The sequence below is a fragment of the Balaenoptera musculus genome, chromosome 9 (genome assembly GCF_009873245.2).
Source record: "Balaenoptera musculus isolate JJ_BM4_2016_0621 chromosome 9, mBalMus1.pri.v3, whole genome shotgun sequence".
NCBI classification, from domain to species: Eukaryota; Metazoa; Chordata; class Mammalia; order Artiodactyla; family Balaenopteridae; genus Balaenoptera; species Balaenoptera musculus.
In genome coordinates, this window is record NC_045793.1 from 7,390,556 (window position 1) to 7,410,044 (window position 19,489).

The 19,489-nt window shown below is 41.8% G+C and overlaps 1 protein-coding gene across 1 annotated transcript; it reads left to right on the forward strand.

Annotated features, from left to right (window-relative positions):
• Positions 1-2,451: 2,451 nt before the first annotated feature.
• ZNF786 (zinc finger protein 786) lies at positions 2,452-19,258 on the forward strand. Its single transcript, XM_036864399.1, has 4 exons — positions 2,452-2,600; positions 11,168-11,294; positions 15,279-15,431; positions 16,777-19,258. Exons 1-4 carry the CDS (start codon positions 2,583-2,585, stop codon positions 18,597-18,599), a joined length of 2,121 nt encoding a protein of 706 aa, XP_036720294.1. The 5' UTR covers positions 2,452-2,582; the 3' UTR covers positions 18,600-19,258.
• The last annotated feature ends 231 nt before the right edge of the window (positions 19,259-19,489 follow it).

Sequence of the window (19,489 nt, forward strand, 5' to 3'; positions counted from 1 at the left end):
TAAAAGATCTCCATTTTTCCTCCCCCCCACCACATTGTGTGGTTTTGATGTCACCTTCTACATCTTCATGTTTATCCCTTTACTGATTATTGTAGTTATAGTCAATTTTACAATTTTTTGTCTTTTAATCTTCATACTAGCTTAAGTGGTTGATCCTCAGCCTGTACTATATATTTGTCTTTACTGGTGGGATTTTTCCTTTCCTCTAGATTCTTGCTTCTTGTTATAGACTCTTCTTTTCCACTTAAAGAGGACCCTTTAACATTTCTTTTAGGGTAGGTTTAGTACTGATGAACTCAGTTTTTGCTTGTCTGAGAAGTTCTTTAACTTTCTTTCAATTCTAAAGGATAATCTTGCTGGGTAGAGTATGCTAGGTTGCAGGTTTTTTCCCTTTCAGCAAAGTTTTAAATTTTAATCTAATTTAATGTATTGGTTTATCCTTTGCACTTTGTACTTTTTGTATCTTAAGACTGTGTGTATAAAAATATTCAAGCAATATTATTTACGGCCACAAAATTTTTTAACTGCCACTAAATACTTCACACTACCCTACCTGTTATGGGCTTAATTGTGTTTCCAAAAATTCTTTAAAAATTTTTTTATTTATTTGACTGCACCAGTTCTTAGTTGCAGCACGCGGGATCTTTGCTGCAGCATGTGGGATCTTTTAGTTGTGGTATGAGGAATCTTTTTAGTTGTGGCACGTGGGATCTAGTTCCTTGACCAGGAATCAAGCCTGAGGCCCCCTGCATTGGGAGCGCAGAGTCTTAGCCACTGGACCACCAGGAAAGTCCCCCAAAATTCATTTGTTGAAGTCCTGACCCCCCAGTACCTCAGAATGTGACTATAGAGATAGGGCCTTTAAAAAGGTAATTAAGGTAAAACGAGGTCTTATGGGTGAGCCCTAATCCAATGTGACAGGTGTCCTTATAAGAGGAGATTGGGACCGAGAACACCCAGACCGAGGGACAAACATGGGAGGACGCAGGGAGAAGCGCAGCCATCTGCAAGCCGAGGAGAGAGTCCTCAGAGGAAACAAACACCGCTGACACCTTGATCTTGGACTTCTGGCCTCCAGAACTGTGAGAAAATTAATTTCTGTTGTTTAACCTGCCCAGTCCGTGGTACTTTGGAATGGCAGCCCTAGCAGATTAATATACTACCTTAAATTGCAGCCATTTAAAAGTATAATTATGTGGGCTTCCCTGGTGGCGCGGTGGTTAGGAATCTGCCTTCCAATGCAGGGGACACGGGTTCGAGCCCTGGTCTGGGAAGATCCCACATGCCGCGGAGAAACTAAGCCCGGGTGCCACAACTACTGAGCCTGTGCGTCTGGAGCCTGTGCTCTGCAACAGGAGAGGCCGCGACAGTGAGAGGCCCGCGCACCGCGATGAAGAGTGGCCCCCGCTCACCACAGCTGGAGAAAGCCCTTGCACAGAAACGAAGACCCAACACAGCCAAAAATAAATTAATTAATTAATTAAAAAAAAAGTATAATTATGAGATTATGAGAAATATGGAAAACTTTGATATGGTAAGTGAAAGACAAAAGAAAAAGACAAAAAATTATGTGTGTCTCCGAACCATATAAAAAGAACATGTCTGTGGACAGAGACGAAGTCTATATGAAACAAAATCGAGCATTTACATTAGAATACCAGAATTATGGACAACTTTCACTTCTTTTAAAATTTGCTTTATTGTTGCTAAATTGTATATGTACAATATTGTTCGTTAAAAAAACCTTTAAGTTAGGGATAGCAATTACATATATCTAAGCAGTTCAACCATACTGGCTGCCTAAGAGTGAAAGGCAGAGTAAATTTAAGATCCATTTCATATTTAGGTTATAGACCATTTCTTGAATTTTATCGACTATGAGTCATGTTCCTAATGTAAGTCCATGGGGCCAGCGATGTCATGACTCTGCCTGACTTCCTGAGGATGAATACCCAGCCTCCTCACCCTTGGCAGGACCATTCTGAGGGATGATCTGCACTCTCTGAGTCCCCAGCAGAATGGACTCCCAGTTGCCGACGGGGGGACCTGCTCGTTAATGCTTAATGCCCCTTGATTTCTCACCTCCCTCACTTGGTTCCTGAGATCACCTCACAGATGACCCCTTGAACCTAATCCTTGACTGGGGTTGGCTTTGGGGAGGAATCAAACCCCTGCACCCCCTCTCATTGTTTCTATCTCAGTAAATAGCGAGTATCCTATCCATCCATTTGCAGTTGACGCTGCATTTCCCCCCTCTTTCCGTCTGCATCTCCGTCTCCCTCTTCTGGGTCCCCCAAGAGAGTGCGAGGATCGGTCACCCCCGGGCGGCTGCGGCTTGCGACTGACGCCGGTCCGCAAGGCGCGGGCTGCCCCGGCGGACAGCACTCGCTCCTCCCGGCCGCAGGGGGCGCTGTGGGGCAGAGCGGCCGCGAGTCCCAGCGTGCACCGCGCCTGGGCTGGGCCTGCAGGTCGGCGGGGAGCGAGAGGGGGGCAGCTGTCGCCGCAGGGAAGGTGCCGCGGGCAGCCGGGACGCCTGGCTTGGCCGTAACCCGGTCCGGGGCCGGGTGGGACCGTGAGGTCCCATGGCCGAGCCGGCTCCGGTAAGAGGGGCTCCCCACGCGGACGTCCGGCTCGGGGATCTGGGCGGGTCCTCGGGTTCCGGCTCGGCGGGCCGGCATCCTGGGGTCCTCCCGGGGCGGAGGTGGACGGGTGCGGTGGGGTCTGAGGGTCGCGCTGAGCGCCTGGTGTGGGGTCTGGACCCTGGACGGAGCCGGTGACCGCCGCCCCTGGGGCTCGTCCGTATCCAAAGCCCTAAACAAAGCCGAGCGTGGAACTGGCGGAGTCTGGGCCGCGGGCGCCTGTGCGTGAGGCGGGCGGGTGAGGGAAAGGATCGAAATTGGTCTGGGGCCGGCAATACGTGTTAACTAGTTCAGCTAGATTTACATTATAGTTACTGAATTTAGAACAAGTGTTTTAAAAGATTTAAGATTCTGAATTGTTGAAATGATGGTTGGCAGGGACTTAAATGGCAGAATTTAACGCTAACGTGTTGAAGTTTGTGTTGAGTGGGAGGACACGTTGGAAGGAAGAGGGTATAAAAACCTAAGTAGGGTACACATTATTTGATTTTTTTGTGTTTTGTTGAAATTGAGGTTTTATGTTTTTCTCTATTTTATAAGCTTACATATTGAGCACTTTTTCAGATTACTAAATGAATTCATGAGATCATTACTTTTAATATACCGTTAACAATCTCGGCAAAAACCATAATTCTTAGGGCTAAATATATAAAAGATGTGTAACACCTTTATAGCAAAAATTATAAATAACAGGCATACCTTGGGGATATTTTGGGTTTGGTTTCAGACTGCTGCAATAAAGCAAGTATCACCGTAAAGGAAGTCACGATTTTTTTGGATTCTCAGTGCATGTAAAAGTTATGTTTATACTGTACTGTAGCGTGTTAAGTGTGCAGTAGCATTATGTCTTAAAAAACAATGTACAAACCTTAATTAAAAATACTCTGGCTAAAAATGCTAATCATTGTCTGAGCCTGGAGCAAGTTGTAATCTTTTTGCTGGTGGAGGGTCTTGGCTCCTTGTTGATGGTTGCTGACTGATCAGGGTGGTGGTTACTGAAGATTGGCATGTGGCAGTTTCTTAAAATAAGACAACAGTGCAGTTTGCGGCATCAGTTGACTCTTCAGGTGTTATTTCTCTGTAGCATGCAATGCTGTTTAATAGCATTTTACCCACAGTAGCACTTCTTTCAAAATTGGAGTCAGTCCTCTTGAACCCTGCCACTGCTTTATCAACCAAGTTTATGTAATATTCTAAATTCTTTGTTGTCATTTCAACAATCTAAATGGCATCAGCAGGAGTAGATTCCATCTGGAGAAACCACCGTCTTTGCTCATCCATAAGAAGCAACTCCTCATCTGTTAAAGTTTTATCATGGGGTTACAGCAATTCAATCACACCCTCAGGCTCCGCTTCGAATTCTAGTTCTCTTGCTGTTTCCACCACATCTGCAGTTACTTCCTCCACTGAAGTCTTGACCCCCTCAAAGTCATCCATGAAGGTTGGAATCAACTTCTTCCAAACTCCTGTTAACATTGATACTTAAGCTTCATCCCATGAATGATGAATGTTCTTCGTGGCATCTAGAAGGATAAATCCTTTCCAAAAGATTTTCAATTTACTTTGCCCAGATCCATCACAGGAATCACTATGTATAGCAGCTATAGTCTTATGAAAGGTATTTCTTAAATAATAAGACTTAAAAGTCGAAATTACTTCTTGGTCCATAGGCTGCAAAATGGATATTGTGTTAGCAGGCATGAAAACAACATTAATCTTGTACATCTCCTTCAGAGCTCTTGGGTGGTCAAGTGCATTGTCAATGAGCAGTAATATTTTGAAAGGAATCTTTTTTTCTGAGCAGTAGGTCTCAAGAGTGGGCTTAAAATATTTGGTAAATCATGTTGTAAACAGCTGTGCTGTCACCCAGGCTTTGTTGTTCCATTTCTAGAGCACAGGCAGAGTTGATTTAGCATAATTGTTAAGGGCCCTAGGATTTTTGGAATGGTAAATGAACAGGGGTTTCAACTTATAGTCACCAGCTGCATTTAGCTCCCAACAGAGACTCAGCTTGTCCTTTGAAACTTTGAAGCCAGGCATTGATTTTCCTCTCTAGCTATGAAAGTCCTAGAAGATATCTTTCTCCAATATTAGGCTGTTTTGTCTATATTGAAAATCTGTTGTTTAGAATAGCCACCTTCATTAATTATCTTAGCTAGGTCTGGAGAGCTTGCTGCAGCTTCTACACCATCACTTGCTGATGCACCTTGCACATTTATGTTTAGGAGACGGCTTCTTTCCTTCAGCCTCATAAACTGTGCTCTGCTGGCTTCACACTTCTTCCGCAGCTTCCTCACACCTCTCAGGCTTCATAGCATTGAAAAGAGTTAGGACCTTGCTCTGCATTAGGCTTTGGCTTAGGGCGATGTTGTGGCTGGTTTAATCTTCTCTCTAGACCACTAAAACTTGTTTTGTATCAGCAGTAAGGCTGTTTTGCCTATCATTTGTGTGCTCACCGGAGTAGCACTTTAATTTCCTTCAAGAACTTTTCCTTTGCATTCACAACTTGGCTAACTGACACAAGGGGCTTAGCTTTTGAGCCTGTTTCAGCTTTCCACGTGCCTTCCTCACTAAGCTTAATCATTTCTAGCTTTTAATTTAAAGTGAGAAATGTGTGACTCTTCCTTTCACTTGAACACTTAGAGGCCATTAAGTGTTCACTTGAACACTTAATAATGTAGGGTTATTAAGCGGCCTAATTTCAATATTGTTCTGTCTCAGGGAATAAGGAGGCCCGAGGAGAGGGAGAGAGATGGGCCAGTCCGTGGGGCAGTCAGAACATACACATTTTTTTTTAATAACTTTTTTTTAAATAAATGTATTTATTTTTGGCTGTGTTGGGTCTTTGTTGCTGTGCGCAGGCTTTCTCTAGTTGCAGCGAGCAGGGGCTACTCTTGGTTGCAGTGCGTGGGCTTCTCATTAAGGTGGCTTCTCTTGTTGCGGAGCACGGGCTCTAGGTGCATGGGCTTCAGTAGTTGCAGCACACGGGCTCAGTAGTTGTGGGTCACGGGCTCTAGAGCACAGGCTCAGTAGTTGTGGCGCACGGGCTTAGTTGCTCCACAGCATGTGGGATCTTCCCGGACCAGGGCTTGAACCTATGTTCCCTGCATTGGCAGGTGGACTCTTAACCACTGCACCACCAGGGAAGTCCCAGAACACATACATGGATTGATTAAGTTTGCCATCTTACATGGGCATGGCTCATGGCGCCCAAACACAATTAAAATGGTAACATCAGGGCTTCCCTGGTAGCGCAGTGGAGCAGCTAAGCCCGTGCACCACAACTACTGAGCCTGCGCTCTAGAGCCCGCGAGCCACAACCACTGAGCCCACGTGCCACAACTACTGAAGCCTGCGCACCGAGAGCCCGTGCTCCGCAACAAGAGAGGCCAGCACAATGAGAAGCCCACGCACTGCAACGAAGAGTAGCCCCCGCTCGCCACAACTAGGAAAGCCCGCACACAGCAACGAAGACCCAACACAGTCAAAACTAGATAAATAAATAAATTTTTAAAAAATGGTAACATCAAAGATCACTGATCACAAATCACCATAACAAATACAATAATAATGAAAAAGTTTGAAATATTGTGAGAATTACCAAAAAGTGACACGGAGACATGAAGTGAGCAAATGCTGTTGGAAAAATGGCGCCAATAGGCTTGTTTGACACAGGGCTGCCACAGACCTTCAGTTTGTAAAAAATGCAGTATCTGCATTTTTTACAAAGCACAAAGCACAGTAAGATGAGATATGCCTGTAAACAGGAGGTAAATCATGCCCATAAATGGGAAGACTAAGTATAATAAAGATGATACTTTCCTTCCAAGTTATATATAAATTTACTGCAACTTCATCAAAATGCCAGTAAGATTTTTGTAAATTATATAAACGGATTCTAAATTTTGTTTGGAAAAATATAGGTCAAAATATGATGCTGAAAAAAAGAATAACAGGGGGACTTGCCCTAGCAGATAATAAAATTTACAGTAAATCCATAGAATTAATACAGTACTGTTCTGTGCAGGGGTAGACACATGGAGCAGAAGAAACCCAAAGAGGACCCCAGAGCAGACTGCTGAGTTGAATAGTGTCTCCCCCAATACATGTCCTTCCCAGAACCTCAGATTGTGACCTAAATAGGAGTAGGGTTGCTGCAGATGAAACTCGTTAAGATGAGATCATACTGGAGTAGGACAGGTTCTTAATCCATCATGAGTGGTGTCTTTATAAGAAGAGGAGCAGAGTCACAGAGACCCAGACACACAAAGGGAGAAGGCCCTGTGACAGTGGAGGCAGAGATGGAACTATGCAGCTTCAAGCTGAGAAATGCCAAGTATCAACAACCACCACCAGAAGCGAAGGGAAAGGCATGGAACAGATTCTCCCCTAAAGGCTTCAGAGAGAGCATAGCTCTGCTGACACTTTGATTTCAGACTTCTAACTACCAGAACTATGAGAGAATAAATATTTATTGTTTTAAGCCGCCAAGTTTGTGGTACTTTGTGACAGCAGCCCTAGGAATCTAATTCGGAGAACTTCAGAAGTGGTGTTGGGACAACTGAGTTTTCCATTTGGAAAAAAACACAAAGGTAGATCATTGCTGTATACCATAAAAAAATTATGTTCCAGATAAATTAAAAATCTAAACATGAAAAGTAAAACTTCAGTCTTTTGGAAGGAAATGTAGGATATCTTCATAATCTTAGTGTAGAAGAAAATTTCTCAAACCACAAAGGGCAAAATGAACTAAGAAAAGATTGATATATTGATATAATTGAAAATTTATGTACAGTATAAGACAGCTTAAGTAAAAATAAAAGGTAAGAGATACACTAGGAGAAAGTATTTGTAAACTAATGTAGTCAACAGTTAATACACAAATTATATAAAGAAATCTTAGAAATGAAAGGACAAATAACCCAGTAAAAATACAGGCAAAGGATATGAACAGGCAGTTCACAGAACTAAAAGCAAATGGTCAATGGATAAAAGAATGAATTAAAAATTGTGACATTCAGACAATGGAACACTATACAAAATTAAATCAGTTCTATGTATATCAAGATGGACAGATCTCAAAATGTTGCATGAAAAATGCAAGTTGCAGTACAATAAAGCATTTGTGTATAAAAGACAAAGCAATACTATATTATTCATAGATACATATGTGTATTAAAAAAAGGAAAAACATGAGCTGAAAACTTACCACATGCATCATCATGTTTGTGTGTCAGAAGGGAGGTGAATAGGACTGAGTGTAAGAATAAGATTGAAGTGGGGACCAAGGGGGCTTTGAGTTTTATCTGTCAAATTCTATTTCTTTAGAAGGAAATCTGAAGAAAAAATGTTAAATTTGTTAAATCAGTGGTAAATACTCAGATGGTTGTTATAATGTACTCTGTAATTTTCTGGATCTTTCAAACTCCTGAAGATTAAAGAAATAAACAATGAAGGCTTTTTGAGCATTTTTGGAAAACATTTTAAAAGTAATGAATTTAATCAGAAGAGGACAATAAGTATATTTAACACTGAAATTAAAACATGCATTCAGTTCTGCCATCATACATCATATGCATTTCTAAAAATCACAGTGCAATGCAAAATCATGCAGTAAAAACCACAGAGCTTATGGGAGAAATGGGGTTAGGTACACAACACTCAAAAAGTTTGTCAGTGACAAGTTAAAAAGAAAAGATAGAAACATAATAAAAACAGCTCAGTTTTATGCATGTTAAATGATTAAGAAATAATTACCTTAAAAACAATCTGAAATTTGCTTGTGGAAGTGGGTGTAAGAAGGGATGGAGCTTTTGAGTTATTGTGAAGTAGTGGAAGGAACATTATCTGAAATTAGATGGAAAGCTGTAACACCAGGTGTGAATAGGTAGGGCTCACCACAGGGTAATCTGAGGCAGCTGGTGCTTGAAGGGTATGCATGTGTGTGCTTTGTATATTCCTATTCAGTTCAGTTCTCATAGTAGCGACCAGAACTCTAAAATCCCTAGGAATGAATCTGTCAAGAATTATATAAGCTCTATATGAAGAAAACAAATTTTACTAAAGAAAATTTTAAAATCTAGATAAATAAAAGATGTTTCTGGATGGGAAGATCCCATAATTCAGAGACCCACTTCTCTCAAAATTAATTCATATACTTAGTATATTCCTATCAGAATCCCAATAGAATTTATATAAATTTGACAAAATATTTTTCCTGTTTATTTAGAAGAGAAAATAGACAAGGAAGGTCAAGACAGTTTCCTTTAAAAAAATGATCAAGGTGGTGGTAGATGGCCATATCTTAAATAGCAAATCATTTGATAAAACTTAAGAATTAAACAGTCCAGTATTGGAGCAAGAATAGACAAAATCACCAGTGGAACAAAAATATAACCAAGTATAAATGGAAAACTAGTTTATGAAAAAGCGATCCCAACACAATGGTAAAAGAATAGTCAATAAGTTTTGTGATAATTTAATATCTCTTTGGAAAAAGAATTATGTCCCTTATTGTTATACCAGAATCTTTTATAATTTTAGAATAGGGAAAGTCTTCCAAATCAAGGTACTAAACCCTGAAGCCACAAAAGAGGTTCTAGTAAGTACAACACTATGAGATAAAAGCAGTGTACGTACTTTGAAAAGAGATGGGGAAATTATCTGAGAATTATGATTGTTTCCACCAAAAACTTAATACTATTAGAATTGATAAACAAACATGGTACATTAATTGGATATAAGATAAGTTTACAAAAATCAATTTTTAAAAAATTCTAGTAGGAATGATTTGAAGTGGCAGAGGTGGTCCCATTTATAATTGTTGGGAAAACTACACAATACTAGAAATAAAGTTCATAGAAAAGATTCAGAACATTTATGAAGAAAATCATTAAGTTTATTAAAGGATAGGAAGCAAGATCAAATAAATGGAGTGGTAGAACATGTTCCTAGATGAGTTCAATCTTTCCTAAATACACATATAAATTTAATTAAAATTGAATCCCAATGTACTTTTTTTTTAACTGGACAAAATTATTTTAGAATTTGTAAGGAAGAATAAATATTCCAGAAATTAACAGCAGTAGCTTGACAAAGAATGGGTGTGGGGGGGCACTTATAACATTGCATAGGTACTGTAATCAGATAGGTACAGATAGTATAACAATATGTAGATTCACATACATATGAAAATCTAATATATGCAAAAGTGAAGGTCAGGATTTCAATCTAAGGAGAAAGAGTGGTGCATTTATTAGTGTTCTGTGATTGGCTGTCCATATGTACATAAATAAAGATAAGAATATCATCTGTAGAATTAAGCTGCAAATCTAATTGTGAAAGAAATTCAGTAGAATATTTGTATAATTTTTTGATTGTGACAAATACAAAAAATGAAAGTAAAAGCTGGAAACAATATGGAAAAGACTCAGGTTTTAACTAAATAAAAGGGTCAAAAATGTTCTCTTTGGCAGAAGAGAAAGTCAAAATACAAATGATAAACTAGAAGAAAATGTTTGTTAACTAGTCAAAGGATTATTAACCCTAATGTAAGAAAGTTAATTCAAATTATAGGAGCCCACTAAAACGTTGAACAAAGGATGTGAACAGGCATGCACAAAGATAAGTGGAACCCCCCCCTCCCCGCCAAATATGAAAATGTTACTAAGCCTCACAAATGAATGCAAATTAAAATAAGTACAAGGGACTTCCCTGGCGGTCCAGTGGTTAAGACTCCGCGTTCCTAATGCAGGGGGCACAGGTTCAATCCCTGGTGGGGGAACTAAGATCCCGCGTGGCTCACAGAGAAGCCTAAAAAATAAATAAATAAAACAATGAAACAGAATTTTTTACCTATCATGTTGGCCAATAAACAAACAAATAAATAAGGTTTCAGAACATCCTGTGCTGGCAAAGGTGTAAAGAAATGTCTCTTCTTATTAGCAAGGGTAAAAGTGCTGGATTCTTTTTGGAAGGCAATCTAGTGGTATCTCATGAACTGAAGATGTTTCTATCCTTTGATTTAGTAGTTCTCCTTTTTAGCCTTTTCCTGCAGAAGTAAAACCACTAATATATAAGGAAGCATATCAGAGCATTGTTGGTAATTTATAAAGGAAGTGGAAACAATATATGTGTTATCAGTGGAGTATGTGTACCCATGGAATATAATGCAGTTAAGAAAAAAATGATTTTGCCTATGTAAATTGACCTGGAAAGATGACATGTTAAGTGAAAGAAGTTACACAGTGATTTGTTCCCATTTTTGTTTAAAAAAAGAAGAAAAATGAAAGAGTTCCATGCTATACATATGCATATGTAGTTGGAACAGGCATAGAGAAACAAGTGGAAGGGGGTGGTCATGGTCACCAACAGAACCACATGATGGGAGTCAGGGAAGGAGCAGTTCCCAAAGAAGAAGCTGCCTAACGCACAAAAACACTGTCCACTGCAAAACTCTTAAATTGATGAAAAGGAACTGGAGTTTTGAAGCCATTATAACTGTATATGTATTATGCTTGTAATTTCAGTTACCTCTGACTTTTGAGGATGTGGCCGTTTATTTCTCCGAGCAAGAATGGCGGGATCTAGAGGCATGGCAGAAGGAGCTTTACAAGCAAGTAATGAGAACCAATTATGAGATTCTTGTTTCTCTAGGTAAGAAGTGTTTAACTGTGGCTGAGGCATGGAACTGGGTCCTGTTAGGGGTTTCAGTCACTCCATACTCCTGTCTGTCAGGTAGCCAGATTTCTCAGAAATTAACTCAGAAAGGCATTTTTATGCAGAGTCTTTTGTTAATATCTGTAAGCATCGCTAATCCTTACTCAAGGGTAGACATTGCTACATAAGAATATTTGTGACAGCATGTAATGTAAGGTGGTCAGAGATGACTAAATATATGTCAGGGCTTTTAATCACTATATACTTACTCACAGGTTGCCATGATTTTTCAACATGGATACATACCTTGCCCATATCCAGAAAGTACCCTGTATCTTTAACCTAGGATGTTCCTACCTGTCAACTTTTACAGTGGTGTCCATATACCTCAAAAAAGCTAATGTTATTTTTCCCTGCAATGAGATTTCGGAAGGCTATACACAGGTGTTTAACCGCAGTTGTTTCTGCATGGTTACGGTAATGGTGTTCTTTTTAGTCTTTTTGCTTAGTCTTTGTATTTTACTACTGAATATGATTTTTAAAAAATCAGTCTGTTTGGAGAAGCATCAAAATGAATGATAAAAGTCTCTTGCCTCACCCCTCACTCAGTTAATTCCCCAAAGGCAACCATGTTAATCATTTCTGTTTTAGTTTTTACTGCAGTTTACTTCAGTCTATTGTGCTTACACCTATATGTCTTGGTTTATCGAGTTTAACTCCTTACTGTGAAAAATGAGGGTTTCACTCATACTATCCCTCTTCTATCTCCTTTTTCCCCCTTCTTCCGAAATTTTGATAGTTTTTTAAAAATTTTTTTAACTTTAAAAAAAATTTTTATTATCTATGTTACAAATATTTCTTTCCAATTTGTTCCATACACACACACACACACACACACATATTTGTTGTTGTTGTTTTATCTTTTGGCCACACTGCGTGGCTTGTGGGATCCCAGTTCCCCGACCAGGGATCAAATGCATGCCCCCTGCATTGGCAGTGTGGAGTCTTAACCACTGGACCGCCCCTGACAGTTTTTTAATGCCTCTGTTGGCCACCTTTATAATTTAAATAATAAAATTCTAGATCATGTTTCATGAACTTTATATTATATCTCGTTATTCTTTCAGTCTATGAAGGTAATTAGTTCTCCTATATTCCCTCCACTTCTCTTGCCAGTGTCTGACAGCCAAACCACTTCTTTTATATTGCAATGTTTCTAATAATTATGTTCTGTTCCATTACCATAATTAAGATTTCCAGTTTCTATACAGTGTTTCTAAAATATTAATACAAGATATTACATTTTTTTCATTGTTAGCGAAGAACCAATTAAAGTAATTGAATCTATAGAGAAAAGAAAAATAATCTTGTGTCATGAATCCTGTGCCACCCAAAAAGAATGTTCCAAGCATCAAGATCAAATGGATGTGGACTTATATGGTGGCGCAGTGGTTAAGATTCCGCCTGCCAGTGCAGGGGCCATGGGTTTGATCCCTGGTTCGGGAAGATCCCACATGTCGTGGAGCAACTAAGCCCGTGCTTCACAACTACTGAGCCTGCGCTCTAGAGCCCACGAGCCACAACTACTGAGCCCGTGTGCCACAGCTACTGAAGCCCATGCTCCTAGAGCCTGTGCTCCACAACAAGAGAAGCCACTGCAATGAGAAGCCCGCACACCACAGTGAAGAGTAGCCCCTGCTCGACGCAACTAGAGAAAGCCCACGCACAGCAGTGAAGACCCAACAAAAGATCAAATAGATTTGAAGTGGTGTATCAATGAGGGTTTGGTTTGCATTTCCTTAATGGCTAATCATGTTGAGCATCTTTTCATTTGTGTATCTTCTTTGGAGAAATGTCTATTCAAATACTTTGCCCATTTTTATAGTGGGCTATTTGTCTTTTTATTGTTGGGTTATAAGTGTTCTCTATTTGTTCTGAGTACTGAACCCTTATCAGATACATGATTTGCAGATATTTTCTCCATTTCTTGGGTTACCTGTTCCCTTTTTGATGGAGTCCTTTGAAGCACAAAAGTTTTAAGTTTTGATGAATTCCAGTTTATTTTTTCTTTTGTTTCTTGAGCTTTTGGTGTCATATCTAAGAAGCCGTTGCCTAATTCAGTGTCACAAAGATCCACTCCTATGTTTTCTTCTAAGAGTTTTATAGTTTTAGTGTGTATATTTAGGTCTTTGATCCTTTTTTTTCCTTCTTTGATCCATTTTGAGTTAATTTTTTCACACTGTGTGATATAGGGATCCAGCCTCTTTTGCATATGGATATCCAGTTGTCCCTACACCATTTGTTGAAAAGACTATTCTTTCCCCCATTGAATTATCTTGGCACCCTTTTGGAAAACCAATTAACCGTAAATGTCGGAGTTTATTTCTGGATTCTCGAGTCTGTTTCATGGATCTATATGTCTAGTCTTACGCCAGTACCACACTGTTTTAATTACCATTGCTTTAGGATCAGTTTGTCAATTTCTGCCAAAAAAAAAAAAAAAGGCAGATGGGGTTTGGGGAATATTGTCATCTTAACAGTACTAAGTCTTCCAATTCATGAACATGGGATATCATTTCATTTATTTAATACTTTTTTTTTAGGACTTCTAAAATTACTTTCAACAACATTTTATGATTTGTATTGTGCAAGTCTTATGTTTCTTCTATTAAATTTATTCCTAAGTATTTTACTCCTTTTGATGTTCTTATAAATGGACTTGTTTTCTTAATTTTTTTTTGAAAAATAGTTTTATTTTAAAAGATGCTGAGAGTTCAACCCAGATGAAGACTGAGAATAGGTGTATGGATTTATTTTTTTAATTAATTTTTATTGGAGTATAGTTGCTTTACAATGTTGTGTTAGTTTCTGCTGTACAACAAAGTGAATCAGTTATACGTATACATATATCCCCTCTTTTTTAGATTTCCTTCCCATTTAGGTCACCACAGAGCACTGAGTAGAGTTCCCTGTGTTATACAGTAGGTTCTCATTAGTTATCTATTTTATATATAGTAGTGTATATATGTCAATCCCAATATCCCAATTCATCTCACCCCCCCTTCCCCCCTTGGTATCCACATGTTTGTTCTCTACATTTGTGTCTCTATTTCTGCTTTGCAAGTAAGTTCATCTGTACCTTTTTTCTAGATTCCACATATAAGCGATATTATATGATATTTGTTTTAGGTGTATGGATTTAAATAAAAGATAGTGATTCCTTTTTTCATGAGAGCAGGCTTGGAATTCTTTTGGGGTTGAAGTCAGATTTCAGAGGGCTAATGTACTATGTCACTCTGACATTTTATCCCTAAAATCCCTTAGCATTGCCCAGCTTATCCTTTCTCTGATTTGGACCATCTGCTAATCTCCCTTTAGCAATCCATGAAGCATACTTTTGGTTCTTTTAAATATATATATTACTGAAAGAAAGTTATACTTGAAAATACACAGAGTAAACATTTTTTACAGGGAAATGGGAATCTTGTAATATTTTAATTTGTTCATTTCATTCATTGCAACCCCCTTCTATTCTAGCAGAACTCAACTGTGTTTTAGGTTATGATTAGCACTGTCACTGGAAGTACTTCTCAGAATATTTTAGCTGAAGCTCCAGTTCTTATTTTCATATACCCCCTATTCCCAAGATATCTCCAGTTATCTCAGGGGTTGTCCCACGATTCTCAAAGCACAATACTGGTGCGTTTTAAGAAACCTATGACAAAATGCAGCATTGCTAGATATATTGGGACCAAGACAAAATCAAACACAGAGTCATCTAACAGGTCCAGGTAGATTAGGAACCACTGTTATAATATGTGGGCAGTTCTGCTTTCCTTTGTGTAAACCTATAATCTATTTAAAAAAATCTCTTCTCATACATTTTCCCAGGAGTAAATTTGAGAATTTAAAAACAGCTCATTGTGCTTTAAATTTAGTGCTCAAGGAAACCAAACTACCCTGTTTGACTTCTCTGTACAGATGATGGACTTCCCAAACCAGAACTAATATCCTGGCTTGAACAGGGGAGAGAACTCTTCAGGAACTGGGGAGAATCACAGAAATCAGGAAACATAATTTGCTCCTCTGCTGATTTGCATTTGGATCCAGTTATTGAGGGACAACTGTTCGGGGGTGAGTATTAAGAAATCAGCGCCCTGTCCTTAAGACATCCCATTCAGGTTTCTTAGTTCCAATTCTCTGACCTTGACTTCCTGTTTGACTGGACTGAGGCTTAACACCTGGTATATTCTAGAGAAAGGCAGTAAAGCATAGTAGTTAGGATTGTGGGTTCTGGATCCTGAGTCTGGATCTTGCCTTTTCCAGGTGACCTTGGGCAAGTTATTCAACCTCATAGTATTTCAATTTCCTGACCTATAAAATGAAGATAATAAAAGTACCTAAATTATAGGATTAAATGGGTTAATGTATGTAAACTGTTATTACAAAGATACCTGGCAACACAGTAGGAGTTCAGCAAATATGAAGTATTCTTAGTAGTGGGGGGGGGGAGGAATAGAGACTCCTCTTTTGTTTCTTGTCATGATGGGAGAGTCTGAGATTTTTGGATTCTTAAGGGTCAGTATTAAAGTATGAAAAAAAGTCAAATGGGAGCATCATTCCAAGAAATGTTGTCAGTAGTTTATTTAATTTTTAGCTGCTTCTTTCAGGAGAGAAAGAGTTTTTCTTCACAAATTATTTCACTTTTTCTGTCTGTTAGCAATTCTTCCAAGAAACCTTTTTACAACGTTGGTAGGAATAGAGATGAGGAGGGAGGAACATCTGGTCTTAGGACAGCTCCTGGAGTGTATGGAATCATAGTGTTAGCCAGGGCCTGTCAGTAACACTGCCGTCATTATTTTATTTTATCTTTTTTAAAGTCTTTATTGAATTTGTTACATTATTGCTTCTGTTTTTTGTTTTGGTTTTTTGGCGAGGAGGCATGTGAGATCTTAGCTCCCTGACCAGGGATTGAACCCACACCCCCTGCATTGGAAGGTGAAGTCTTAACCACTGGACCACCAGGGAAGTCCCTGTCATTATTTTTTGACTCCAGGAATGTCTGCGCATCCAAATGGGACAAGTCTGGTGGCCCTGTTAACTCATACAGTTCTCACAACAATCTTATGTACTGTTTCCATTTGTACAGGAGAAGGAACTGAAGCCAGAGATGAGTTTGACAAAGTTTGCACAGTGGACAAATGGGATTCGAACCCAGTCTGATTCCAAAGCTTAGGCCCTACATTTGTGACTTACATGTTCTCTTTTCAGTATTATTCTAAGATAGGTCTGTTCAGTTTAGTTTCAGCAGACTCTCACCAAACTCCTGGTCATGAAACTGACCCCCACTGAAAGGAGCTGCCGGCTTAGTTCAGCGGAAGCTGGGCTTCCAGGCCACCTCAGGTCACTGCTACGGCCACATAAGCCTTGGTCATGTCATAGGCTGGGATACTGACTGAAGTTTTCTTTTCAATTTCAGGAAGCCAGCAAGCTGTGAAACCAGGAGAAGCCCACTGCCATTTCCAAGTAGATCCTCTTCAGAGCCAGTGTTCCTCTGAACCCTTTTTAGGAAAAAGTGAAGCTGTTTCCTTCAGGCCTGACCAAGTCGTCACCCTCCTGAGCCCACACAGACATGATACTCGGGCTCTAGGTCCACTAGTCCACAGCTCCAGGGAACCCACCCGAAGAGACAGAATCGTAAGTCCCAGGACCCTCGGTCTCCCAGGCTTCCAGGAAACCTCCGGGGAGGGCCCCCAGCACCCTTGCCCTGTCTGTGGGGAAGGCTTTTGGAAGAACCTCTCAGAGCAGCACCAGGGGAGCCACTCGAAGGACCCGCCACACAAGGCCTGGAATCAATTCCGCAACCAAACCGAGGTACAACAGCCCCTGAGCATCCCTCGGGGACAGAGGCACTTCCGCTGTCCAGAATGTGGGCGGGGCTTCCGCCGGAAGTCGTGTTTGCTTAGACCCCTGGCGATCCACCGCGAGGAGAGCCAGCTGCCGGGCAGCGAGGGTGAAATGTACGCCCACCACCTGCGCGCGGGGCCGAGGCCTTCCCAGTGCCCCGGCTGCGACGAGAGAGGCCCCCGGGGCCCTCCCGGCGCGGAGAGGCCAGGCTCCCGGAGAGAGGGCGCCAGGGCCGCCTCCGAGCAGGCTGAGCTCCCGCGCTCGGGAGAGAAGCCAGGCCTGAGCCCGGCTGGCGAGGAGCGCCCGGAATCTCTCGAGCCCGGCCCCGGCGCGGAGAGGCCGGCCTCCTGCGGCCCGTGCGGCCGGCGCTCCTCCCCGCAGTGCGGGCTTCCAGACCACACCCACGTGCACAGCGCAGAGCGGCCCTTCCGGTGCGCCGAGTGCGGCCGGGCCTCCCGCCAGTGCGGGCGGCTGCGGCTCCACCGGCGGCTGCATTCAGACGAGCAGCCTTTCGCGTGCCCAGAGTGCGGCCTGGGCTTCCGGCTGAGGAGGCACGGCGGCGAGAGGCTGCTCTCCTGCGGCGAGTGCGGCCGCGGCTTCGCCCACCCGTGCAAGCTGCGCGAGCATCTGCGGGTGCACAGCGGAGAGCGGCCCTTCGGCTGCCCCGAGTGCGGCAAGAGCTTCCGCCTGAAGGGCATCCTGAAGGCGCATGAGCGCACGCACAGCCGCGAGCGGCCCTTCCAGTGCGCGGAGTGCGGCAAAGGCTTCACGCGGCCATCCAAGCTGGCCGAGCACTTCCGCGTGCACAGCGGCGAGCGGCCCTTCGGCTGCCCCGACTGCAGCCGCCGCTTCCGTCTCAAGGGGCAGCTGCGGAGCCACCAGCGCCTGCACACGGGCGAGAGGCCCTTCCCGTGCCCCGACTGCGGCAAGAGCTACCGCGTGAAGGCCGACATGAAGGCGCACCGGCTGCTGCACGGCGGCCGGATGCCCTTCTCCTGCGAGTGTGGCAAAGGCTTCGCCAAGCAGTCCAAGCTCGTGGAGCACATCAGGACGCACACGGGCGAGAAGCCCTTTCAGTGTCCCCAGTGCGACAAGAGCTTCCGCTTGAAGGCGCAGCTGCTCAGCCACCAGGGCCTGCACACCGGTGAGAGGCCTTTCCGCTGCCCCGAGTGCAATAAAAACTTCCGGGAAAGGGGCCACATGCTTCGGCACCAGCGCATCCACAGGCCCGACAGGCCGTTCGCCTGTGCAGACTGTGGCAAGGGCTTCATTTATAAGTCGAAACTCGCCGAACACATCAGAGTGCACACGAAGTCCTGTCGTGCCCCCAGTGAGCCTGACGTTAAGCAAAGGCTCAGCCAACTGTTTGCAATGATCGAGGCCGACTGGAGTTGAGACCGAGTAGGGCGCCCAAAGCGGTCAGCAGAGTCGGTATTGCCAGGGAGTCCACAGCCAGCGCAGCCAAACCCAAAATCTGGTAAGACAGATGGAAGGAACAGGGGCCCTTTTATGAGCAAGAATATAATACAAGTTAGGAATATGAGAAACCACAAAGATTCTCATTTAAAACATCACCAGCTATGTTTTCTATCCATTGATAGAAAACAGTGGATAGAAACAATAGATAGGTTTGTTCTTCCCACCATCTTAACGGGTGATTTCCCCCAGCGTGCTAATAAGCTAACTCTGAAATCCCAGCTTGAATTTAGACAGCAGGAAATCCCTCCAGTACTGTTCTCAAAGCTAAAAGGATGGGGTGACTGTTAAATGTCAACTCTTCTTTTTTTCATAGTATGATGATAAGCAGGGGGTTTAACCCAGCGACTTTTGTTGCAGGCCTGATATGATAGGATTTGGTTTTGACTTATTTGAAGCTAATAGCAACAAAATGAGTTCTCCGACTCATGGTTTGTCTATGTGAATGCTGAAGTTTCACAGCAGGTTTCATAGTGATTATGCATGGTTACCCTTAAGGAAAAGCTGATAATTCAAGCAAAATTTGATTAATCTGGGTTGAAGAAAATAAAACCGAAGGTGCTAAGTTTTATGGGACTAGAGTTTTGTTTTGTTTTTTTAAATTGAAGTATAGTTGATTTACAATGTGTTAGTTTTAGGTGTACAGCAAAGTGATTCAGTTATACATACATATATACATATTTTTTTTCAGATTCTTTTCCCATACAGGTTATTATAAAATACTGAGTATAGTTCCCTGTGCTATACAGTAGGTCCTTGTTGATTATCTATTTTATATATAGTGTCCCAAACTCCTAATTTATCCCACC

Coding starts and splice junctions, on each gene's coding strand:
- ZNF786 (XM_036864399.1), top strand. Junction 11,295..15,278: donor TGAGATTCTTGTTTCTCTAG/GTAAGAAGTGTT, acceptor TTCTCTGTACAG/ATGATGGACTTCCCAAACCA. Junction 15,432..16,776: donor TGAGGGACAACTGTTCGGGG/GTGAGTATTAAG, acceptor TTTCAATTTCAG/GAAGCCAGCAAGCTGTGAAA.